The sequence below is a fragment of the Mesocricetus auratus genome, unplaced genomic scaffold, assembly GCF_017639785.1.
Source record: "Mesocricetus auratus isolate SY011 unplaced genomic scaffold, BCM_Maur_2.0 Super-Scaffold_100676, whole genome shotgun sequence".
Lineage (NCBI taxonomy): Eukaryota > Metazoa > Chordata > Mammalia > Rodentia > Cricetidae > Mesocricetus > Mesocricetus auratus.
In genome coordinates this window covers 173533943-173560234 of record NW_024429266.1, presented here as the reverse complement: position 1 = coordinate 173560234, position 26292 = coordinate 173533943, and the positions used below count along the sequence as shown (strand labels likewise).

Here is a 26292-nt window from a genome sequence, read left to right as displayed (position 1 = left end):
CACTCTCTGTCTCTGTCTCTCTGTGTGTCTATCTCTGTGTCTGTCTCTGTCTCTCTGTCTCTGTTTCTCTCTCTCTCTGTCTCTCTCTCTCACACACACACACAAACACACACACACACACACACACACACACACCTGGAAAGTGGGCATAGTTTGTCCACTTTATAGATGGGGAGACAGGTTCAAAGAGCTCAAATTCAAGGTCACAATTAGTGTTAGTTTGTCTGGGTTCCAAAGGTCCAACAAGAGTGTCCTTGGGGGCTTTCCTTGGTCTAATCACCAGGCTTAACTTTGAGGATTTCTTGTTAGATCTTCATTATGTGCAAACTTCATGGCATGCATGCTTTGGGCACTGGGGAGGATGTAGAGAGGAAAAACCGAACTTCCCCAGGCCCTTTCTCTCTTGTTTTTGGTACTCAACTTGGGTCCTGCTCCCTGGCTGGATCTCCTTGTGTTGTGGGCCAAGGAATGCCCAAGGCTGGCATGGGGTGTTAACAGTTTAGGAGTTTCCCTCTCCCAGGGGGGTGTTGACAGTTTCCTAGGAAACTCTGGAAACCTTCACCGCCTCCAAGACTCAAAGGCAAGGCGTGGAAGCAGAATGGAGAGACTAGAGACATTGTCATAGGTGGTAGGTGGTAATCTGGAATCACGAGATTGAGTTCAATGCCTATCAGATAATCCTCGGTCGGGGCCCTTCCCCCATTCCCCATTCCCACAAGCTTGGTGGGGAGCTAGAACCCCTCAACTCAAGCTGGTGGAAGGGAGTCCCCGCAGTCATGAGGCCTGTGGTAGGGGTGGGAGAGGGGTGTGTGGCTCTGGCTGAGGGACTTTAGGGTCACCGTGCCTGACTTTCCCTCTAGCTGTCAGGACCTGGAGCGCCCCTCCCCCTCTCTCGTTCCACTCTGCTCAGTTTTTTATGCCCGCGCGGGAGCGCGCCACGGCTGCGCCGCGCCAGTGCACGGGAGCGCGCTCCTCGACGCGGGAGCGCGCCCGGGAGAGCCCGAGCAAGATGGAGGCCGCGCAGAGGACGCCGCCTGGGCCGAGGCATCCGCTGCCTGGATCACCGAACCCCGGCGCTTGAGCCTTGCCGGTCCCGGATCAGCGGCCCCGACCCGGCCCAGGTTGGTCCTCCCGCATCCCTTCTCCGCAGCCGCAGCCTCCGCGCGCGTCCGGCCTGGGCGCAGGGTAGCCACCCCCCAGCTCCGGCCCTACCGGGGCCCTGCTGCTCCCCCGCACCCCGGCACGGCCCCTGCCCACTGCCCACCCCTCCAGGCCCAAACTGCTCCCTGGTCTCGGGCTTCTGTCCCCTTGGCCTGGAAAGCCACTGGTCCTGGCCCTGGCCCGCCAATCCTGGACTACCCCCCACACACCCCGCAGCCGACATTCAGACCCGGGTTCTGAGGAGCACCCCCTACTCTTCAGTGCGAGTGCAGACCCTGCGCTGTCAGCCCGATTCCACGCTAGCCTCATCCTGATTCGAACACTTAGCCCTGGTTACCTGGCTGGCCCTACTGTAACCTTCCTCATGCCCTCAGGACCAGCCCCTGACAACCTCTTCTCCCCTTCCTTATAGAGAAGCTCCATCAGCGTCCAGATCCCCTCCAGACACCCAGCCCCAGACCCTCTACCCCAATAGCATCTCCAATATGCCCTTCCCAGCTCCCTCTATTAGGTGGCTGTTAATGCTTCGGTATTGATCTCCATCTTTCATTGCATCTCCCACGGCCCCCTTTTATCCCAACACCAGTTCCAACTCCCCCACCAGCACTTTCTGGTATTCCCCCTACTTCCAGCTCCCATGTCCTCATCTCAGCCCCCCAACTCTCCCATGGCCCCTTTCCTAGGCCCCCAATAAGAAACCTTAGCTAGTATTTCAAGTCGCCGCCCCAACACTGTCATGACCCCCTCTTAGCTCCCCAGCCAGCCCCCAGGTCCCCAGCTCCGCCCCAGGCCCCGCCCTTGCGAGTTCCTTGACTCAGGGCTGCTTCTCGCGTGCGTCCCCAGCTCCCGCCCCGCAGCCCGGTGGTCCGGTGGTCCGTCCTGGGCCGGCGGCCCCCCACCAGCAGCTGCCGCCGGCCCCGCCCCCGGGCACCATGCTGCCCTCGCAGGAGGCCTCCAAGCTCTACCATGAGCACTACATGCGGAACTCGCGGGCCATCGGCGTGCTGTGGGCCATCTTCACCATCTGCTTCGCCATCATCAACGTGGTGGTCTTCATCCAGCCCTACTGGGTAGGAGACAGCGTGAGCACTCCCAAGCCTGGCTACTTCGGCCTCTTCCACTACTGCGTGGGCAGCGGGCTAGCGGGCCGCGAGCTCACCTGCCGGGGCTCTTTCACCGACTTCAGCACCATCCCGTCCAGCGCCTTCAAGGCGGCCGCCTTCTTCGTGTTGCTTTCCATGGTGCTGATTCTCGGCTGCATCACCTGCTTTGCTCTTTTCTTCTTCTGCAACACCGCCACTGTCTACAAGATCTGCGCCTGGATGCAGCTCTTGGCAGGTAGGGGAGGAGTGGGAGCAGGACCCTCGGCAAAGACGCTGGAGACGAGAGCTCTTTACTAGAAGAGTCAGAGCTAGATTCTTCTTCTCTGTGTTGAGACACTTAGTGACCAACCCTCAGCAGCTATTAGGGAGACCATTCAACAACCTTAGGGCAGGGGGCAAATCCTTGGGAATGGTTATTTGGGTCTGTCTGCTTGGAAGCATAGGGGCTTGGTCAACTGATGGGTAAGCGTTATGCTTGTGTTTTGGAGGGTCTCTGTTGGCTGTCTTTTAGCAAAAGATCCCCTCCCCCAGAAAGTCAATTTCTGTTATGCTTGTGGGGGCATGAACTGGGACTCAAGATACTTGGCTTGAACCTTGAACTCCTGGCATTCTTGACTTTTTAAAGGTTTGCTTTCCTTATCTGTGAAACGGTGCAGAGAAGAAATGGGGGGGTCTTTGGTACATTTTAAAGTCCTGTCCTGAGAGGTGGGAGGCTATCTGTGGTGTTGGCACTGGGGGCTGTATGTGGAAAAGTTGCAACATGAGCTTCTGTAGAGAAAGAAGGCCCCCCTCAGCCTGACAGAAGGTTTCTGTGTAGCATTCAATGATGGTGTTCCTTGAAGTCTCTGAACTGTTTGAGTGGGACAGTCATCTTTCCCTAAGGAAAGACCTTTTGGGAACAAGATATGCTGAGACAGTTTCCCCTGATCCATTAGAGTCCTGTGTCCCTGCCCACTCTTCGATCCCAGTCACATTTTGAAAACTCAGCAACCTGGGCATTTGCCTAATTGCAGGAAAGGAGAAGAGTGTTGGGAGGGCAAAGAGGAGCTAGAGATGGCAGGGTGGGGGAAAGAAGATGGATGGAAGCCAGGGAAAGGTTTGAGCCTCCCAGGGATGGGAAAGAAGAGAAGATTTGGTAACGGTACATTAGAGACGGTTCTTCACAGTGAGCACTTGGAAATATTCAACAAGTGGTCAGCCCTTCAAAAGAGGCCCCCAGAGGAAAGGTGATAGCAGCTTTCTGGCAATGCCACTTCAGGAAGCTTCGTAGGGATTTGGCTCTGCAGTGTGGTGTGTGTTTACTTGATTGCCATTGGAAAGAAATCTCCATCTTTTCGAGGAGGAGCGTGAGCTTTCAAAATGGCTTGAAGTCACTCAAGGTCAAGCGTTAAAGATACAATAATGACCAAATTAAGACTTGTCACTTGGGCTGAAGGCCAGGGGGTTACGTCAAGGTCATGAGGCTAGTTTTACAAATGTAGGTAGGAATTCCTGCTCATACTGGGAGATGTCTAATCTCTGAAAAGGATTGATTAGAGGAAGGCACTATGTACTCAGATATGGGCATTCTTTTTTTTAGATGTATTTTTGTTTTTAATTGTGTGTGTGTGTGTGTGTGTGTGTGTGTGTGTGATAGTGATGGTGGTGGTGGTGTGCATTCAAAGGCAGTTGACTGTGGAGACCAGAAGAGGGCATTGGATCCTCTGCAGTTGGAATTACAGGTAGTTGTGGACTGTGAGTACCGGGAACTGAACTCTGGACCTCTGTAGAAGCAGCTAGCATCCTTAACCACCATGTGGTCTTTCCAGCCCTCAGATGTAGATCCATCTTAATGTGACTGCTTAAGAGCCTTGGAAAAGAACAGAGAAAGAGAAATGAAGGGAATGGGGTGCTGTTCCACATTTTCCAATAGGGCCCAGAGATGACGGTGTGCATTTTCATTGAAGACAAGCTGGACAGACTGTGTGCTCAGCTTGAACCCCAATTCATCAATTTTAATTTGGAGTCTGTAGATGGGTTGCTGACCTCTTGGCCCTCAAATTCTCTGTGATCCATGTGGGTTTTCATCTTGGGATTTGATGGGCAGTTCAACAGTGCAATCACTGAAATTTGGCGATCTTAGAGATTACCACCTTCAAATGTCCCCCTGTTTCAAATTTCCCCCTGTTTCAAATTTCCCCCTGTTTCAGAGAGGAAACTGACCACTGATATGTGAGAGACTTACTCAAAGTCATACCACTGACATGGTTGTAAATTCAGTCTACTTTTTTATGACTCCTGGTCCAGGGCATTTTCCTTTCCCTGAGGGCTGATGGGGCAGTTGGCAGAGTTGAGAACTTGACTGCATTTTGCTCAAAGATTTCTGAGTTGCCTAGATAAGTGACTGATTCTCATTGCTTAGTAAAGGGGCACTAGGAAACTGGCCAGCTCTGAACTACTAGTTATCGGTTAAATGTGTGTCAATCTACGGTCTTTTTACTTTGTTTTGTTTTGTTTTGGTTTTGGTTTTTTGAGACAGGGTTTCTCTGTGGCTTTGGAGGCTGTCCTGGAACTAGCTCTTGTAGACCAGGTTGGTCTCTAACTCACAGAGATCCCCCTGCCTCTGCCTCCCGAGTGCTGGGATTAAAGGCGTGCGCCACCAACGCCCGGCAGTCTTTTTACTTTTTAATGACAGTAATTTGTTTGCTTATGTCTGTGTGTGTGTGTGTGTGTGTATTCATGCATGTGCTCTCCTACACACACACACACACACACACACACACACACACACACACACACGTAAATACGCATGCATGAGGGTTCTCCCATCTCATGGAGCCTCAGATGGGGTCTGTATTTGTAAGGTCTGATGGCAAGTGCCTTTATCCATTGAGCCACCTTGCCAACTCTCCCCTTACAGTCTTAAATAAGTCCTTTCAGTTTTAATTTCAGTTTTCCCATCTGGAACTGAGGACTGTCATTTGGTTGGTTTAGAGTGTACTTTACAGCCCATAGGGCTCCTGCAGACAACTCTTTCAGAGACCACCCCACTCAAAAAGGGAGCTGTCAGTCATGTTCAGAGTGACAGTGCAGGAGCAAAAGTCTCGTTTGTCATATAGGGATTAGAGCACTTGCCACTTGCTTCTTCTTCCTTTGGACACCCCTACCCCCAGCATTTTGAAGAACACCTTCTCATTGACAAAATACAGAGATATGTCCCTTCTTTCCTTTTTCCTTCCTTCCTCCCTCCCTCCCCCTTATCTTCCTTCCTTTTTTTCTGAGACAGGGTCTTACTACTTAATCCAGACTGTCCTGGAACTCACTATGTAGACCAGGTTGACCTCAAATTCACGGAGACCTGTTTGTCTTGACTTTGGAGTGCTTGGATTAAAGACATGAGCACCATGGCTGGCTTTGTTTTGTTTTTATTTCTCACCTGCTATGTGATCATCCTGTGCTCAATGCTACAATTCTGGGTGTCATGGTCACTATTGCTGTGAAGAGACCCCACGATCAAGGCAATTTATGAAGAAAACATTTAACTGAGGGCTAGCTTACAGTTTCAGAGTTAGAGATCCTCGTGGTGGGAAGGATGGTGGCAGACATGACAGGCATGGTGCTGGAGAAGCAGTGAGAGCTACATCCTAAGCTGTAGGCAGAAAGACGAAGACTGAGCCTGACATGGGCTTTTGAACTTCAAAGCCCACCCTCAATGACGCACTTCCCCCAACAAAGACCACACCTCCTAATTCTTCTAATCCTTTGAAATAGTGTCACACCTGGGACTAAACGATCAAATATATGAGACTGTGGGGACCATTCTTATTCAAACCAGCACAGTGGGGCACACAGGCCATTCCTGACTGTGTTAGTGTTGCATTAACAAATTAAAACTCAGACTTCCTCTTGGATTAGCTTGATTAAGATTAAGCCAAAAATAGAATTCTCCATGTCTGTCCCTATATCTTCTACCTGTGGTTATGGAGCAATCTATTGTCAGTTATGTGTATCTGATCGTCCCTGTTGCTATTGCCTGTATCGGTCCTGTGTCCCTGTGTGTGCCCGAATCTGTGCCTGTGTGTATTCCTCCCAAAGGACTTTGCTCTGTACTTATTGAATAGCAGAGAAAACATGGTATGGGAAAGAAATGAGAAATTCTTTACAGAAATCTTAACAGAATTTTGAAAGGAAGAAATTGCTTTACTGACCCCAGCTGTGCAAGAATAGCATTCAACAGTGTGAGCATATGTAGTCAACCTGTATCTACAGGTGGCTTCCAATTATTGCATAAGGTTGCCCACAACTTATTGACTGCTGTCAGTAAATGATGCGTTCGTGTGTGTGTGTGTGTGTGTGTGTGTGTGTGTGTGTGTGTGTGTGTGTACAGTATTCTGGGTCTGGAGCACATAAGTGTACAAAATTGTATTAGCTTAGTTTATAAAAGGTGTTTGCACAGAAAATTCAAGACATAGTAAGGTTGGTTACATTGTGCTCTTTTTTTTTTTTTTTTTTTTTTTGGTTTTTCGAGACAGGGTTTCTCTGTGGCTTTGGAGGCTGTCCTGGAACTCGCTTGGTAGTCCAGGCTGTCCTCGAACTCACAGAGATCCGCCTGCCTCTGCCTCCCAAGTGCTGGGATTAAAGGCGTGCGCCACCAACACCCGGCACATTGTGCTCTTAAAGGCAGTTTAGCCATAAACCTAAGTACACAGTAGGACAGCAGGTTAAGTACATAGTCTTAAATAATCTCAAGGAATATTATTAACTCAGCTGCAAGGTCCAGAAAAATATTTAGTCCCTTTGGAGTCCAGAGATATTTTCAGAAAAAATGTGTCACCATATCTGACCCCAAGGATCATGAGCTTATGGAGTCAGTCCCTGCTCTCAGAAAGCTTGCTGTCTAGTTGGGTCATGATATTGATCAGCAGCCTTGGAGTGATGGGCAATATAAACCCAGCTCACACCATCATAAATAAAGCAAAATAAAGAGTATTGGGTTTATGTCTCACATGATTTGAAATTCGAGAGTTTATGGCTTCAGGGTATATCTGGATGCTCAGGTGATGTTTGAGACACCCACCTCTATCTCTTGGTTCCTCTGTGCTGGTTCATTTTAAGCCTACTCCTTCTTCAAGGTAAGAAATAAAGCCACCAACAGCTCTGACTTTACCTCGATCAAGCTTAGCAATGACTGTAGAAAGAGAATGCCAGCAGCCAGGAGTGGTAGCACACATCTTTAATCCCAGCACTTAGGAGGCAGAAGCAAAGGCAGTAGGATCTCTGTGAGTTCAAGGCCAGCCTGGTCTATACAGTGAGTTCTAGGACAGCCAGGGCTTTATAGAGAAACCCTGTCTCAAAAAGCAGAAAATAAACAGAAACAGAAAGAATGATGCCAGCGAACTTTGCAGGGCTGAGTCCTATCAGTCCAACTTCTGCCAGGTCGATGCCTCCTCATGAATCATGGTGACTTTGTCTAAGACTCATGTGTGCTCATCCCTGCAACAAACACCACATGAGCCAGTAGTGAGAAAGGCGAGTCCCCGCAGAGACTATGAAAGAGGGACCATGAGTAAGATGACTGAAGACAGTTATCCCCAACCCCTGGGTATCTGATGAGTGCTGAGCTGTAGATGTTGTAGGCTGGCTGTGGCTTAGCTGGGAATCAAAGCTGGAGATGGTCGTGTTGGCAGGGGTGGGCTGTGTCTAGTGCAATCTGAACAAAGAAGGCCGTGGATGGAGAGGCACATCTGACTTGAGTGTGGTATCTCTGCAAAGGAGCAAGAGGAGATTCGGGATGGATTGTGGAGTTCCCAGAATGCTGGGCCAGGGAGTTGGGACTTTAATCAGTGGGCAGTTAGAAGTTACCTTGACTGTTAGAACTACCAAACAAAAAAAAAATGTTAGCTTGGGACTATAATCCCTGATCAAGGTCAGCCTCATCTGCATTGTGAGTGAGAAGCCAATGTGAGCTACAGGAGGTCCTGTTTCAGAGCAAAAGGTATCATCATATCCTGAGACATTACCCTACACTAGAGCATGTGCTAAAAAGTCATTTGTCCTAGGTCATGGACATGCTGGGTCATGGCGCTGTTATTGTGACTCAGTTCTCTTACGGAAGTCAGAGGACAACTTTGCGGAGTTGATTCTCCTTCTACCCTTGCGTGACTTCTGGAGACTGAATTCTGCTCAGGCTTTGGGGCAAGTGCTCTTACCTACGGAGCAGTCTCACTGGCCAGGTTCTATGCTAGATGTTCTCATGCTGCTTTTGTTGTCCCATCCTTTTTCTGTCACAATGACTTGTCTAGTTTCACACTTCTAGTACAGAGGGGGAGCTGAGTCTTGGTGGGAGTCTGAGTGAATCCAGAACCTTCAGTTGCTGAACTGAAGCAAGGGCAGTGAATCCACAGGTGATGAGTTAGAGCTCCATGTAGTACAGTGTCAGAAGTGGGGCTGAGGACAGCCACAGGAAACATAGGAGATGCAAGCCAAGGGCTGGCTGAGCAGGGGGAGCTACTGTGAGGTCTTAGTCCAGTGGGGTGGCACATCCTGGTACCTGAGAGGCTTGGGCAGGAGGGTGATGACAGTTTGGGATACATAGTGAGATCCTATGTAAACAAAAGCAGAAGAGTTGAGACTCTGTCGTTGTGAATGCCTGTCTGTCATGCACAAGGCCTTGGGTTCAACCCCCAAAGTCTCAGATTTAAAAGAATAAAGGACTTAGGCGATACTTTCCATCTGTGTGGTCTTGGACAAGTGGATTTGTCTCTGAATCTGGTTCCTCATCTGCAAATAGTTATGTTGTACCTGTTTCCAAGGATGATAGAAATGTGTGGAATGATGGCTCCCCATCCCCCTCCTTTCTTTTCTTCTCTCTCTCTCTCTCTCTTTCTTTCTTATTTTTTCAAGACAGGATTTCTCTGTATTGCTCTGTAGACCAGACTGGCCTCAAACTCACAGAGACTGGCCTGCCTTTGCCTCCTGAGTGCTGGGATTAAAGGCATGCACCAGCACCGCCTGGTTTTCTATAATTTTTTTTGTTGGGGGGTGTGGAGAGCGATGGTTTTTAATGTGACTCCCAGTGTGCAGCAGGCACTTTTGGCAGTCTGAGGGAAGCCATGTGTGAAGACTGTGATGCTGAGTCTGAGCTCTCTGCAATGACCATGAGACTGACAGGAGAAGGGGGGAAGAGACTGTCTTGCCTAACTCCCTCATCTTATGAATGATAGAGGCCCAGAGAGAACGAAAAGCTGAGTGATCACAGAGATGGGAACTAGGCCTCCCCTCTGTCCCCAGGAAGAAGATGAGCCTGGCCCTGGTTCATCCAGTCATGAGTGTGTAAGCGGGCCAGGCTTCACCTGGTGTGTGGGGACTGGTAGCAGCGTTAGAAGCAGAGTGCCAGCCAGTGCCATGCAGAGGTAGCAGCTTCTAGCTGTGACTGTCACCAGAGTCTCGGGTCCTGTGATTTGAGGTCACAGGAGCTGCCTTAACAGACACTCAAGACATGCACTCATGTCCCTTATGGTGTCCTTGGACTCTGGTTCAGGTTGTCTTTGGGAATGAATGATTTAATTATTTAAATAGGATCTTGCTATGTATCCCTAAGTTGTATTTTTAGTTTGCAGTGATCCTCCTGTCTCAGCCCCTCTCTCTGGTGGTGGGAGTCCAAGCCCACTGTGACCACATCTGGATAGGTTTTACATTTTCTTCATACATTAAAATTTAGTTGTCTAGTTACATTGGATTTGTATTGATGCATCAACATTTAGTAATGTTTAGTTACATTGCTAGGACATGTAGTACATGGAAGGCATTCTCTCCTCCCTCTTCCTCCTCCTCCCTCTCTTCCTTCCATCCTCTTCCCTGGCTTCCTTCATGTTTGTCTCCCTCCTACTCTCCCTGCTCCCTTGGTCTCTCACACTGACCCTTTCCTGAAGGCCTCTTGTGGACATGGCTGGGCTCCGGGAATGCTGGATAACAGACCTTGCTCAGCTCGAAACAGGAAAGGGGTCTTCTAGCCTATGGTATACACACAAAGTGACTGGGTCACAGAAATGCTCTAGGGTGTCTGAAGAGGGTATCCCACAGCTAAGGACAGATGTGAAGGCAGGCAGATACTCATACACATAATATACTAAAATGAAGAGATAAAAATTACTTTATTTTAGAAAAGTTGGGTGATTATCACCCAATGTCCAACACAACGTGACCAGTGCCTTAGGAGTCTGCAGTCAGAGCTTGAGCTGTTGGAGTTGCTATGTCTCCCCGACATGGAGGTGCTATACCATCATTCTGTCAACTTTTGTTATTCCCACCACCCCTTTCATTGACTGTCTGGAAAGCTTAACACACTCACATAGTAGAGAACCTGTAAGGTAAGGTGGCCATGAGGTCACATGCCCCTCTTTCCCACAATCCCTTTTCTTCTGCCAGAAGCCACCATTGTTGAGTGTCTTTTCTGGAGAATTCCACAAATGTACAAGTAAATGCAAACTGAAGAAAATGAATGTCTAGCAGGTATCAATTACTGCTTAACAAATTACCCCCCACACAGGATTGGGGCAGGTGAGGTGCCTCCATGGGTAGGGGCCCTTGCTGCCACCAAGCCTAGGGACCTGAGTTCAATCCCAGGAACCCACAGAAAGGAGAGAACGAATCCCCTCAAGTCATCCCTCTGGTCCTCTAATTTCCATATATGCGTGGTGGCATACACGTCCCCTCTGTCCCACCCCCAGTTAAATAAACAGGTCTTGGGTTTCTGAGTCCCAGAAATGAGATCAGAGTAGCTGGGGGTGGGGTAGTTGTGCCTGAGCATCCTTTGTGATATTACGACCACATGGTGGAAGGAGAGAGCCAACTCCTCAAGTTGTCCTCTGACTTCCACACATGTACTGTGGTGCAGGCACTACACACACACACACACACACACACACACACACACACACACACACAAAGTTAAAAAATCAACTAAACTATACTCAACCCTTTATACGCAGGGTGTAGTAGAGAACAGCATTACTTACAACGTTCAAGAGGCAAAGGCAAGTGGATCTCTGTAAATCAGGGGCTAGCCTGGACTATGGAGTAAAACTCTATCTCTAAATAAATAAATAGAGAAATAGATAGAGAAATAAATAAATAAATAAAAGCTAGCTCATCATGATCAGAGTTACAGGTTTTGTCCTGTCTTTATCTTTTGACTTTGTCTGTAGATTCCTCCTCCATGGTGAGATTGTTGTTGTTGCTGTTAACGTAAGTAAAATATTGCTTTCAGGTTCCAGGTTTAGTGTCATTGTTAGAGAGGCTCTGAAGTATTTAAACTGCTCTGGGATTAAAGTAGTTGATAATGATAGATCACGTGGAATGGGAAGAAAGATGCAAAGATGAAAGCAAGAAGCTTTCAGAAAAACAATAACTCAGCCACGTAGTGGTGGTGCACACTTTTAATCCCAGCACTTGGGAGGAGCTCTGAGTTTGTGGGCAGTGTGATCTACGAAATGAGTTCCAGGACAGCCAGGGCTACACAGAGATAACCTGTCTCAAAAATAAAAGACGGAAGGGAGGGAGAGAGGGAGGGAGGGAGGAAGGGAGAGAGGGAGGGATAGAGGAAGGGAGGGACAGAGGAAGGAAGGGAGGGAGGGAGGGAGGGAGGGAAGGAGGGAGGAAGGACAGAGGGAGGGAGGGAGGGAGGAAGGACAGAGGGAGGGAGGGAGGGAGGGAGGGAGGGAGGGAGGGAGGAAAACAACCCAGCCTTCGCGCACTGCCACCCCCATCCCGTCCCAGCCCACATCTGGTTGCTTCTCCTGTGCTTAAGTGACATAGCATAAGCCAGGAGGCTGTGCTCAGCATATAGTAGGTGCCTAATAAGTGCCTACTGCTTTGTTGTTGTTTTGTTTTCAGTAATTTTTATTTTTGAGACAGCATCTTGCTATGACTGGACTGAAACTTGTGGCAATCCTCCTGTCTCAGCCTTTCAAGTGCTAGGAGTACAGGCATGAGCCACCATGAACCCACAAGTGTCCTGTTGAGTGGATGAGGGACGGATGACATATAAGTCCTCACTTTGCCACCAACTCCTTGGGAGGGAGCAGATGTCTGGTCTGAATTCTGATTATATTGCCAATTACGAGTCCTTAGGGATCTTACATCATTTCTGAGTTTCCTTTCGTATAAAATGAGCATACTCATAGAATCTTAGATGACTTAGTACAGCAGAAACAGGATGTTACATGGGTAAATTTGTAATGAACTGAAGTTTATTCATTTTGACTTGTTAAGACAGACTTTTGCTATGTAGCCCAGACTGGCCACAAACTCATGGGCATCCTCCTGTTTCTGCCTCCTGAGTTCTTGGATCATGAAGCATGAACTAACGCACCCAGTTATGTTTGTATATCTTTATCTGTTCATTTGTTTATTTGTAGACCATCTCATGTAGTTCAGGCTGGCCTCAAACTCATTGTGTAGCTGAGGGTAGCTTTGGACTCATGCTTTTCCTGCTAGTGAAATTCCTTCAAGTGTTAAGATTACAGGTGTGTGCTACCATGCCTGTTTAACAAGAATTTCCCTCCTTTTGTTTTCCTGGAGATGATCATGGCTGTATCTCATAAGAAATCATTTTAAAAAGATTTATTTATTATACATACAGTGTTCTGACTGCATGTATGTCTGCACTCCAGAAAGGGCACCAGATCTCATTATAGATGGTTATGAGCATGTGGTTGCCGGAAATTTAACTCAGGACCTCTGGAAGAGCAGCCTGTGAGCCATCTCTCCAGTGCAAGAAACCATTTTTAAAAGTGTGTATGTAGCCGGGCGTTGGTGGCGCACGCCTTTAATCCCAGCACTCGGGAGGCAGAGGCAGGCGGATCTCTGTGAGTTCGAGGCCAGCCTGGTCTACAAGAGCTAGTTCCAGGACAGCCTCCAAAGCCACAGAGAAACCCTGTCTGGAAAAAGCAAACAAAAAAAAGTGTGTATGTGGGAAAAAAATGTGTATGTGTATGATGCTAGGATTGATCTCAAAGTCTCACACATGCTAGGCAAGCATGCTCTTCCACTGAGCTATGTGCCCAGCTGGTTAATGATTCTTGAGGCTTAGAAGTACAAGGCTAAGGGGCTGGCATCTGGTGTGGGATTCCTTGCAGAAGGCATTACAGGGCCGGGAGCAGAAGGGACTGAATTCTTCTGTGGGAATCAATTCCTGTGGTAAAGGCCTGGACACCTCTGAAAGGTCCCGCTGTCAACATTACAGATCAATTTTGTAACCCATGGAGCCTGAGGGAACATGTTTAAACTGTAACAAATAGGCAAACCATTGGAAGGTTGTTGTAGGCACAGTGTGTGCACTAGTGATTTTTAATGATTGTTGTGTGACCCAGGGCAAGCCATTTTTGCCCCCAAAGCTCTGTCTGGACTAGAAGAGGGAAGGGGAAGTGAAAGCTAGAAAGGGTTTGGAGGAGGAGCCTTGCAAGAACCTTGGGAGTCCGGCCTTGGAGAGTGGGTCTTATGTACAGGCCGTGGCAATCACTTTTGGAAGTGGGAGTGAGCAGGGCTTAGGAGGATGGAGCAATGGTGGCTGGGAAAATGCATTGTGTGGAGGCTTCCTGGGAGGCAGAGAGCTGAGATGGATGTAAAAGTAGCTGTCCTGGCACTATGTGAGGCTGTGGAAGCAGGGGCGGGGGGGGGGGGGGGGGGGGAGGGGCGCCCGTTCGGGAGACCACTGGGTTTGTTTGTGGGCTGAGGGTAAAGCAGGTGCCTCTTTGTAGGTGACTGAGTCTCTCAAGTAGCATTCATAGAGATGCAGCAGGAGGACCATGTCCGCGCCAGAAGAGGATGAGCTCCTCTGGGGAGTGTGCAAGGGGGAGAGTCCAACGATGGCTGGATGTTTAGGTCTGGAGTCAGGGGAAAAGGTCTGTTGTGGAGCTGCAGGTCTGAGGCATCATCCCACGGATCTGAGTGTGAACACAATTGCCCTGGAACAAGGGGAGGAAGGAGAAGAGGGACCATCTCAGGACACCACCCATGACGGGACAGGCGCAGAGCAGCCTGAGAAGGACGCTAAGAGGAACTGAAGTTGCAAGCGGGAAGCTGAGGAAGGTGTCTAGAAGGAGGCTGTGCCTGAAGAGAGGCGCCAGCACCACCTGAGTGAGCTGAGCACAGCCCAGGCTTTTCAGGTTCAGTGCTGGTGACTGAATTCCCGGCCAGTGGGTGGCCCGCAAGTCCTTTGCCGCTGTACATCGTCCTTCCTGGAAGCTTGTACTCCATGAAATTATCCTTCAAAACGAAGAAGAAAGCTGGGCACAGTGACATTTGCCTGTCATCTCTGCTACTCTGAGGGATGAAACAGGAAGATTATAACTCCAAAACAAGGGAAAACTGAGGAACTTTCTTGGTAATAGCCCAGTCTTACAAAGAGTTTTGTGGGTGCGTGTGGGCGTGCGTGTGCGTGTGCATGTGTGCTGGGTGTAAAGGCTAGAGATGACTTTAAGTATCATTCTCAGGAGCTATCCATGTACTTTTTTGAGACCAGTTATCTCCCTGGGACCAGGGGTTCCCCAATTAGCCTAGGCTAGTTCACCAGAGAGCCCCAGGAATCTGCCCATCTCCACTTCCCTGGAACTTGTATTGCAAATACAACACTATCAGGCTTTGTTGTTTGTTTGAGACAGGGTTTCTCTGTGTATCCCTGACTTCCCTGGAGCTTGCTTTGTAGATCAGGCTAGCCTTGAACTCAGAGATCCACCTGTCTCTGCCTCCTAAGTGCTGGGATTAAAGGCATGTGCTACCACTGCCTGGTTTAGGCTTTTTTAAAAGATTCATTTTTATTATTTTATTTATAAAATAAAAATAAGCGAACCTTTTAAAAAGAATCAACGACAAGAGCAACATATAGGAAAGAATGGTAAACATAGCAGGGGTGAGTCTAGCAGCATCGGCAATCATGCTGGGTGTCAGTGGCCTGTATGTGTACCAATTTAAAACGTCATCAGAATGGGTAAAAAAAAAAAAAAGCATGACCACCTGTGTGAGTTGTCTATGAAGAAACATGAATTAACAGTAAATAGATGAAGCGGGCTTGGTCTTGCATGTCAGTGGTTACAGTAGTTGGGAAGTAGAAGCAGTGGGGTAGGAGTTCAGGGCCCTCCTTGGCTACATAGTGAGTTTGAGGCCAGCCTGGGTTATATGTGACCCTGTTTTAAAACACAACAATGACTAAAATCCATATATGAGAGAGTACATGCCATGTTTCTTTTTGTGACTGGGTTACCTCACTCAGGATGGTTTCTTCTAGTGTCATCCATTTGCCTGCGAATCTCAGGATTCCATTGTTTTTTTCTGCTGAATAGTACTCCATTGTGTAAATGTACCACATTTCTTAGACATAGATCTGGGGAGGGCCAGCCTACGATCCTATGGCCAGAGAGTCTGGGAAACAGAAACTTCATTTAGTGGCTGATCGAAGAAGAGGCAGACTCCCTCGGTCAAGTACTGAGCTGAACTCAAGAAAGCCAGTAACAGAGAGGGAGGACTGATGACCAAACAGATTAAGACTGGGCTGGTTTAACCCCCAGAAACAGCTGACCAGACAAAGGTTAACTCTTGAATCCCAGGCATCAGCCTGGGAATCCAGCATGGGACTGATCAAGACCCCCTGAATCTGGGTGTCAGTGAGGAGGCCTAGGGAATCTATTGAGCCTTGGGCAGCAGATCAGTACCCATCCCGAGTATACACACGGACTTTGGACTCCCATCCAACAATGTGAGGTGCACTCTCACCCTGAACTTTTGGGGAAGGGTCTAGGCCCTGCCCTATATGAAATGACAGACTATGGACACCACCATGGAGGGCCTCACCCTCCCTGGGGAAATGAGGGGATAATGGGGGGGTTAGGGGAGGGCACGGGAGGAGGGGAGGAAAAGGGAGAGGGACCTGGAACTGACTTGTGAAGCAACCTTGTTTCTTATCTAAATTTAAACTGAAAAATAAATAAAAAAAAACACAACAATGATGAAAAGAGAAGAAATCCAACTGCCAGAAAAATCACTCAGAACATGACCTGCTCAGCAATATCATCAGTCACCTGATCCAGAAGCTGGCTGGAGGCTAGTGCAGTCAACAGCCATGGGGAACACATTTTTCTCAAGCTCATGTGGAACATTCACCACGACAGACCACGTTCTGGACCCCAAATCACACCTTTACAATTATAAAACTTAGAAGCCACGGAGTGTCTGCTCTCACAACATAGTTGACTTAAGCCAGAAATAACGGAAAGATAGCTGGAAGATTTGACAACGTTTGAATATCAGAGAACATTTTTCTTTTTTTTTTTTAAGTCAGGGTCTTACTTTATAGTTCAGACTGGCTTCGTGGAACTTGCTAAGTAGACCAGACTGGACTCAAACTCAACATGTAGATTAAGAAATGGATCCAAGAACAAATCACAGGAATTGTGGAAATTTTTAATTACATAAAAGTACAAGATTTGGGGATGTAAGCCGGGCGTTGGTGGTGTACGCCTTTAGTCCCAGCACTCGGGAGGCAGAGGCAGGTGGATCTCTGAGAGTTTGAGGCCAGCCTGGTCTACAAGAGCTAGTTCTAGGACAACCTTCAAAGCAATACAGAGAAACCCTGTCTTGAAAAAGAAAAAAAAACAAAAAACAACAAAAAAAGATTTGGGGCTGGAGAGATAGCTCAGGGATTGAAAGTACTAGCTACTCTTCCGGAGGACCCAGGTTCAATTCCCGCACCCACATGGCAGCTTACAACTGTCTATAATTCCAGTTCCAGGGGATATGACACCTTTATACCAATGCACATAAAATAAATTTAAATAAATTATAAGCGCTAGGGGGTTGAACCTAGGAACTTGCACTTGCTAAGAAGCTACCACTGAGCTACATGCTTTTTTTTTTTTTTTTTTTTTTTTTTTTTGGTTTTTTGAGACAGGGTTTCTTTGTGGCTTTGGAGGCTGTCCTGGAACTCACTTGGTAGACCAGGCTGGTCTCGAACTCACAGTGATCCACCTGCCTCTGCCTCCCGAGTGCTGGGATTAAAGGCGTGCGCCACCAACGCCGGGCTCGAGCTACATGCTTAACCTGAGAAAAACTTTTAAGCCAGAATAGGTTAGCCTCACCCAAGGCTCTCAACCTTTTGGGTATGGCATGTCACAGACAAGGCAGGCTTACCCACCCACGGGATGAGGACTCCGAGACTGTGGTCTCTTTCGGAAGTCAGGAGAGGGCTGAGGTGCCAGCTGCTCCCAAGTCTGGTAACCAGGTGCAGGATATAGCATACTCTCAGAGCTCTCAACCTGGGCTGATCTCCAGGGGCAGGGTATAGTGTTCCACAAGAGTTCTCTGCTTTCAGCCTAGAAACATGCACAAGAGTTCTCTTCCTCCAGACCAAGAAAACCCATCTCAGCCTGGCTTTTTTCAAGTGGTTTAACTTCTTGTTTTCTCCCATTTCTCAAGAAGCTCCTGAGGCCCCAAAGCCACCATCTGATGCTCTACAGAGTCAAGGAGGCAGGGAGGTTGTCTCAGCATCCTCCAGTTGCTCCTGATACTCTTGCCTCTGCTCCCAGTCTGTTTCCTTTGAGACAGTCCACATATGTGACAATCGGTGGGATGACTTGATGTTACACTTCCCTTCAGGCTGAAGATAGACATCGTGCCTGTCTGTGTCTGTGACACATTGCTGCTGTGGGCCCAGTGTGGGGTCAAGGATCTCAGAAATTTATTTGTGAAATATTCAAGAGGAGAGCAGAGAGAGGGAGAGAGAGAGAGAGAGAGAGAGAGAGAGAGAGAGAGAGAGAGAGGAGAGGGAGGGAGAGAGAGACAGAGAGAGAGAGAGAGAGGGAGAGGGAGAGGGAGAGGGAGGGAGAGAGAGACAGAGAGAGAGAGAGAAAGAAAGAAAACAGGGTGAGGGGATAGACACAGAAATGGAAGGAAAAAGAAGGAATAGAAAGGTCAAATGTTAACTAAAAGGAGGAGAGGAGAGTTGAAGCTCAGACTTGAGCACAATGAGGGAGGAATGGGGGAGAAAGGGAAGGGAAGGATGGAGACAAAGGCAGAAGAAAAGAGGGAACGAGAGGGACCAGCTGAGAGAAATGAGAGAGAAGTGTGTTTGTGTGTGAGAGAGAGACAGAGAGAGAGAGAGAGAGACAGAGAGAGAGAGAGAAGGGAAGAGAGGGAGGGAGGGAGGGAGACAGAGAGAACTGGAAAGCACAGGGAAGAAAATCTCACTGAGGTCTCAGTGCCCGCGTTGGGAAGGGGGAGGAAACTGGAGCTCTGGGATACAGGAGCGGTTTCCATGGAGATGAGGATGCACCAGGAGCAAGCAAAAACAGACTACAGTGAGGCCAGCCACTTTGGCACCTAGGGAGAGGAGGGCTGGGAGGCAACTGAAGGGATGGTATGTGTGTTTGTCCCCTGCCAGTTTCTAACCCCACTTGTGCCTTTCCTTGGAGTGTCTGAGCCCAGGGATGGAGAGGCAAATCAAGGGCATGTAGGAAGACAGACATTAAAGTCTCCTCCCCTTCTTCCTTCTCCTCTTTTCCTCCTCTTACTCCTCCTTCTCCCTCCATACCAACAATAGAGCACCCAGGGGCTTAGTCCCATGCCTACTTTTCGGCTTTGACAATGTCTAACAGCAGAATTCAAATGCCATGGGGGCCTGAAGCCTTCATGGTTAACCTCCAGCTCCCATTGCTCCCCCGCCCCCACCCCGGATCTACACTTAATTCTCTGTGTGCCAATCTGTATCTTCAGACTGTTTAATTCTCTAGCTCTCCTGGTTTGGTCCTGCTACAGAACAGGACATTTCTTTTATGTCCATAAAGGTGGGAGGTGGGGTTACTGTCTTGGAGACTGAAGGCAGCTCCAGTAGAATGAGAGATTGATGACCATGTTGTTGGGGGCATTACATCAGACATGGAGGATGGGTGTGGGATGTAATCCAAGTTACAGAACTCTGGGAAGGAGGAACCTGGGGCTTACGGGGCACTCCTTGTACTGGAGATAGGGGAAGGAGTGTCAAAGCTCGTGTCCCTCTCACATTGTGGGGACTGGATGGGCCACACATAGTGACAGAACCGAGAACAGCCAAACCTTGTCAACACTGTTATCTAACATCCAGGCTAATCTCTCGGGCCTGGAGGAATCAAGTGCCACACAGCTCAATCAGCTCTGTGCAAGCTGCAGACCACTGGTGGGACTCAGCAGACCAAGTCTTCACAGTTGCCCACTGAACCTGAAGCCTCTGATTGGCCTGCTCTGGGGCTTGTGTTGCTACCAAAGGAATGCAGTGAGATGATTGGCTCAGACTTGCCCCACCCCTCCCAGACTAGGCTGGTGTTGGGAGAGCTTGTAGATTAACCCAAGTGGGTGGTTTGGACAAGGTGGCTATTTAACAGGGCCGTCTTGACCCACCCATTCTGCTTTTATCTGTCTTGTCTCACCTGTGTAGTTATTTTTTGTTATGACCAGGCTTTTTGTTTTGTTTGTTTTTTGAGATGGTGTCATGTTGGCCAAACTGGCGTTGTAACTGTGCAGCTAACCATGACCCTGAATTATTTTATATTATTTATATGAGTGTTTTGCCTGCATGGATGTCTGTGCACCACATGTGTGCAGTTCCTACAGAGGTCAGAAGAGGGTGTCAGATCTCCTGGAATTGATGTAATTGACTGTTGTGAACTGCCAAGTCGGTGCTGGGAGCTGAACCTGGACCCTCTGCAAGAGCAGCCAGTGCTTGTTACGGCTAATTATGATATCAACAGCTAACATTATATGGGAGTTACTGTGCAGAGCACTTTGAAGGTCTCTGTCATCTTTGCCATCATTTGGTGATACTCTTGATCACCCCCACTTTACAGATTCGGAAACTGAAGCACAAAGATAAAGGAATTGAGGCTCACAGATCTTGTAGAGAGCTGAGTCAGCATTTGAGTTCTTAACACTGTACCGCAACCCTCTTCTCTCCAGTGCACGCTCCAAGAGACACAGATCCTAGTGCCTCCCTGATCTCTGCTCTAGTTCCCAGCACACAGTAGGCCCTCAACAATGAATGACCTAGCTGGCACCTTGCTAAATATCTCTAAAGCACCATGACTCCCATTCCACAGAAGGAGCTAGCTGGGTACCTCACACCTCCCACTCACAGCTGGAGGGGGAGAAACCATGGGAAACCTACTGTCAACCTTTGTGGTATGCAAAATGATTGTCAATGAACCACTGTTGAAGGGTTAACAAAAGAAAAACCAAACAAAAGCCAAACTCACAAAACTAAAGTGATGCGGTTGGGCAAGAATAAAAGCATCAGAGGACATCAAGGGGTGTGGCCTGGCTTTGGTATTTTCTTATTCCTCGAAGGCAGGTGAGGCAGGAGAGGTCGAGGGCCCCAGTTTCTGTGTCTTCAGTCAATGTCTGTCTCCCAATGATTGAAAAGAAGTTACCAAGTGTTCAGATTGCTAGATGGGGCTGGGGGAATTCTCAGGACTCAACCCCCCGCCCCACCTCCTCGATTCTAGGGAGTAATAATGCCTTCTCTTTCTTCCTGCCCTGACCTCGGTGTGGGCCCGCTCCTGATGCCCAGCCCTGTGCCTCGTCTTGGGCTGCATGATCTTCCCTGATGGCTGGGATGCCGAGACCATCCGGGACATGTGCGGGGCCAAGACGGGGAAGTACTCCCTGGGGGACTGTTCGGTGCGCTGGGCGTACATTCTGGCCATCATTGGAATCCTCAACGCGCTCATCCTGTCCTTCCTCGCCTTCGTGCTGGGCAACCGGCAGACTGACCTGCTGCAGGAGGAGCTCAAACAGGAGAACAAAGGTAAGCGCCTGGACCTGACGGCAAGGTAGGCCTGCTTGGTGGTGGGGCAGTCCAGCTGTAGACAAAGTTCTGAAAGTGAAGCAAAAATTACACCCAGGGAGCTGGAGAGATGGTGTGGCTGTTAAGAGCACTGGCTGCTCTTCCAGAGGACCTCGGCTGATTCCCACCCCCATGCGGCAACAATAACCGTCTTTAACTCCAGTTCCAGGGGATCCAGTGTCCCCTTCTGGCCCTCCTCTGGCACTGCACACATGGTGCACGTACATGCGTAAAAACACTAACACACTTTAAATAAATTTTTTTAAATGTACACAGAGGAGCCCCGTTAAGATGACTCAACAGGTAAAGGCACTGGCTACCAAGCTTAATGACCCGAGTTTGACTCCCAGGAGGAGAACCCACATGGGGGAAGGAGAATCTGGAAAATTCTTCTCCAGTTTACACTACAACACCCATCCGCTCGTCCTCACGCCACCATGAAAACAATTAGAGAACAGGGTCGGCAGTGCAAAGGTTGTAGGCGGCAGCCCATGCCCCGTGGCTGTGAAGTCAGGGGATAGAGGTGACGGAGAACGCTTGCGGAGAGTTCAGAAGAGACTGAGCAGCGTGTTTAATTAAGCCCTAAACCAAGCAAAAACTAAGGAATGCACGGCTTAAACAAAATTTTAAATAATACAGGGGTGGTTATTGGAGTAGGTCTGAAGAGGAGGAATCTGGGCATGAGATCAGAGCTTGTAGTATATGCAAATGATCAACAGGTACAGCTTTGATAAAATGGTTCCCATTCACAAATGTATTACACCATGCTGCATAGCTGGTATATTACATATTGTCTATATCAATGACAGTAAAATACAACAAAGAAACAATTTAGGGCCATTGAGATGGATTGCAATTGGGGCCTTATAACCTAAGTTTGATGCCCAGAATGGGGTACTCTGACCTCCACACAAATGTAAATAATAAATTTCATTTAATTAAAAAAAGAAAAAGAAATGGGCTGGAGAGATGAGATGGCTCAGTGGTTAAGATGGTTCAGTGGACTGGGTGTTGGTGGTGCACACCTTTAATCCCAGCACTTGGGAGGCAGAGGCAGGCGGATCCCTGTGAGTTCAAGGCCAGCCTGGTCTACAGATCAAGTACCAGGACAACCTCCAAAGAAATACAGAGAAACCCTGTCTCAAAAAACAAACAACAAAAAAAGATGGCCTAGTGGTTGGCCATTCTTCCAAAGGACCCGGGTTAAGTTCCCAGCACTCACATGGCCACTCACAACTGTCTGTAGCTGCAGGGAACCCGGCATGCTCACACAGGCATACATGCAAGCAAAACTCGCCGGCATAATCTCTGTTCTCTTGAGGCTGGCGTATGAGGGTTATGAGTTTGAAGCCATCCTGAGCCACACACACTGTGCAAGCATCTTCTTGGGGTTTCCAGAAGTGAAATGTAGTGACAGTGCCAGATAATCAAGTGCTGGAGCCAAGCACTGTCCTCTGACCTAGTGTCAGCTCCCCTTAGTGCTAGAGAGACTTGATGGTGAATGTGTGTGTCCTTAGACTGAGATCCATAGTAGTAGTTCCCACAGTTGGACCTATGCTGAGGTTTCCCCACTCATTATAGTCTTTTCTTGGGGTTTTGGCTCACCATACAATGGGATTAAATGAGATAATGTGTGCAACCATGTACCAAGTCATCCTGCAGGATCCTCATTGTTGTGCTTGAAGTCTTGGGTGGTAAACTCAGATTATAGTGGAAGCAGGTTAAACCTAGAAATTACCTCGAGTTTCAGTTTCCCACACTTTGTATGTAGGGTGATAAGAACAGATCTAACTCCCAGGACTGTCACGGGATGGGAAGTGGCCAGCACTCTGCTCAAAGTCATCAGTTCTCACAGGCCTCTCACAGGCAGGCAGGCATTACCACCACTTTTTACACAAGCGAGTACAAGTCCCCCGTGGATGGGCGCAGAGAGCTTGCCCAAAGTCCTCCGAATGCGGCCACGACCTGAATGAAGGTCCAAGTCCAGAGCCAAAGCTCTTCCCCGAAGTCACACTACCTGTCTCCGGCCAGCCAGGCTAGGGCTTTCCTGTCCCCTCTTCATCACCTAAGACACTCTGCTAATCTGACCTTAAAAGCTCCTACAGATTCCCCTCACCCCCACCCGCGACTAGCTCTTGGTTTGAGGTCAGGACCTGCCCCCTGGTGGCAATTTCCAGAAATGCAAGACCAAGCCTCTCTGAAGCTACTGATGGATGTAACCAGCAGTGAATGCTCCCCTCAGTGTCTCTCTCCCGTCTCCATATGGCTCTCTCACAAATCCATTTACTTTAAAGACGTGGCCTTAAAGTGTAGCTAGAATACCCTAAAACTCGCTGTGGAGCCCAGGCTGTCCCCAAACCTGTGGCAAGCCACTACAACTCATCTTAAACATGCTATGGGCGACCAATCATGGTGGTATGCACCTGTAATCCTCATAATCTGGAGGCAGAGGCAGGAGAATCAGGAGATCAAGGCTAGCCTCTGCTCCCTTGTAAGTTCAAAGGCAGCCTGAGTTGTAAGAGACCCTGTCTTTAAAACAGCCCCCTCCCCTCCCTCCACAAGTGATAATGGGAAGCGATATGCTTCCTTCAGTCTCCATCCTTCACTGGTGGGTGAAGGTGGACTTCATAGTTCAGTTCTGAGCCAAAGTAAAAGCTAAACTAAGCCACCACCGTTTGCCATGTGCCAGGTGCTTGCACAGCATCTCTGGTGAACGTTCGGAGTGACCCTGTGAAGCAGGAGGCTGAACGTGCTCAAGGCTGGCCTGCCAACCAACAACTTGGTTGTAGTCATTCCCTGCCCACTACTGTCTTGGGGGGAGGGTGTCTTTGGGGGCAGCTGTGACCTGATAGTCTCTAACATTCTCTCTCCCTCCCTCTCTCCTTTAGATTTTGTGGGTACTACAGTAAGTTCTGTGTTGCGGCCAGGAGGAGATGTCTCCGGATGGGGAGTCCTGCCATGCCCTGTTGCTCATACACAGGGACCCTGAAAGTCAGAATTGTAGCTCAGGAGTTGGCCCGACCTCAGCATATTCTGTCTGCTGCCCTCTTCTTCCTGTGGTCAAGCTCCAGACCCCAATCTCTGACTGAAGGCACACCACTCCAGGCTTTGAAGAGAGCCTGGCAGAAGGCAGGGGCCCTTGAGATCCCTCGGGAGCCTGTGTCTGGCCCTGCCTCCATTTGACCTAAGGGAGCCTGGGTCTCCCTCTCTGGTCCTTCGGTTTCCTTCTCTCCTGTGTAGACCAGCTGGAGGTCCCCGAGGATCCCCAGGGGAAGGAGGCTCTGCAGTGCAGGCTCCTCAGACCCCTTCTGTCTGGACGGCTGCCTGCTGCATCCTTGCCTCCCCAGTCCTGGTCTCCTAAAGAGACTTATTCAAGACACTGCCCCAGGAGGGCCAGACTTTTTCCTACTTTATTTTTATTTGCTGATGATGGTCCCACCACATCTGCCACAAAGCTCCAGGTGCCACCAGCCCCACCCATGGGGCCTCTTCTGACTCCCTCATTCAAGCCTGCATCCAGCTCTCAAAGGAACCTGAGCGGTGCTGAGGGGGAAAGCACGGGGTCTCCCTCCCCACTGCGGGTAGCCCCTCCTCAGCTCAGAGTCTGAGGGGAAGACCCAGGCTCTGGAGGCTGGGGGAGGAGGGCAGCTGATCACAGCAGCTGGAGTTTGTCAGCTTCTCAGCCTGGGGCTGGCCTGGCCTCTTCTCTACGGGGCTAACTCACCAGTGACTGGACCCTTGACTCTGGCCTGTTTTGTACAGCATAGACTTCTCGGGCCCATTGTCATGGTTGGTGACTGGAGAGGGGGCTCAGAGGTGGAGTTAGGGGATGCCTATCTCCGTCTCACGCTTCCCACACCTCGGACATCTGCCAAGGGCAGAGACTGTCTTGCCCCCCTCTTTGATACTTTTCTGCCTAATTTGAACTTGCAGGTCACCTCTGAACAGGGTACCCCTGTCCCCACCCTAGGCCCTGTTACCCTGCCCCTGACTCTTTCTCCTTGCCCACTTCTCGCCTTGTGATACGATACGCCCAGGGTCTGCAACCTCATGGGCAGTGCTTGGAGCTGAGGCGTGTGTGTGTGTGTGTGTGTGTGTGTGTGTGTGTGTGTGTGTGTGTGTGTGTGTTACGACGGAGGGGCACATGAGAAGATCTCTCTTCTTCTCCCACTAAGGGGTTTCTCCGTCCCCCTTAGCAGAGAGAAAATGAGGGAGATCCCAGGTGTGTTTTTGACCATCCTTGGTTACCTTATAGATCTAGTGGCAGAGCCATCTAGTCGTGGACAAGCCTTCTGTCCCCAGTGGAGGGTGGCAGGCTAGCTTCATCTAACATAATGTCTCCTAGGACATGGCCTGCTGCCTGGTCCCTGTGTTGAGGAGTGTGTGTCCCCTTTAGGCTCCACAGGAGGCAGATCACTTCTGAGTGTCACGTGTGAGCCTCAGCCAGAGTTGGAAGGGCAACTAGTTCACAGATTTGCTGTCCTTGTGTTCATTTTCATAGGACTTGGAGCTGAGAGTTAGGATTCCTGAGCAAGACCCATGCCCAAGACTGTCCCATCAGGACCCTAACTGGAGTCTCATGCTGGGTCCAGGAAGGATTTCTGCAATTTTCCAGACCCCATCTCCACCTTCCCCTCTTTCCCCCAGGACAGATACCTCTGCCCAAGCTTTGGTCACTGCCCTGGTGACCCCACACTTGTCCCCACCTAGTCTATTTCTGGAGCCACAGCATTAGAGCTGTCTTGGGCAGGTGCCGGGAGACTGGGAATGTACGGGGGCAAAGGGGCAAAGGGGCGGGGGGAGGAATTGTGTGAAGGAGAAGGGAGCAGGAGGTAGTTCCTCAGATTCCCAGAGGAGAGGGGAGAGGGGCCGGGAGCCGGTGACTGATGGGGAACTAGGTGGGGGAGGGGGGCAGTGGGGGCGGGGTGGGGAAGCAGGAGCAGAGCCACAGAAGTAAAGACAGGAGGGACAGACGGACGGGCGGGAGTGTTGCAGAGAGGAAGAGAGCTCACGTGATGACGTGATGGAGAGAGAGGTGGAGAGGTGGAGTGGGTCTTCCACGGCGTAGGGGGCAGTGGGTGAAGAGGAACAGGAAGTGGGGAACGGAGGTGCCATTTGCAGTGAGCAAGAATGAAATGTAGAGCAGAGAGTGGGCAGGAGGACAGGGAGAAGAAATGCTGGGGG

At 49.4% G+C, this 26292-nt stretch overlaps 1 protein-coding gene across 3 annotated transcripts; it reads left to right on the top strand.

Moving 5' to 3' along the window:
* The first annotated feature begins 973 nt into the window (after positions 1–973).
* Positions 974–25925, top strand: Lhfpl4 (LHFPL tetraspan subfamily member 4). Of its 3 annotated transcripts, none has more exons than XM_013110493.3 (4): positions 975–1121; positions 2005–2499; positions 20833–21069; positions 23997–25925. In XM_013110493.3, the coding sequence occupies exons 2-4, from the start codon at positions 2094–2096 to the stop codon at positions 24095–24097; spliced, it is 744 nt and encodes a 247-aa protein (XP_012965947.1). In that variant the 5' UTR covers positions 975–1121; positions 2005–2093; the 3' UTR covers positions 24098–25925. The 3 variants fall into 3 exon arrangements, with proteins under 3 accessions (XP_005066212.1, XP_012965947.1, XP_040594251.1); XM_040738317.1 differs by having other exon boundaries at positions 1574–2499; XM_005066155.4 differs by having other exon boundaries at positions 974–2499.
* Positions 25926–26292: the final 367 nt, after the last annotated feature.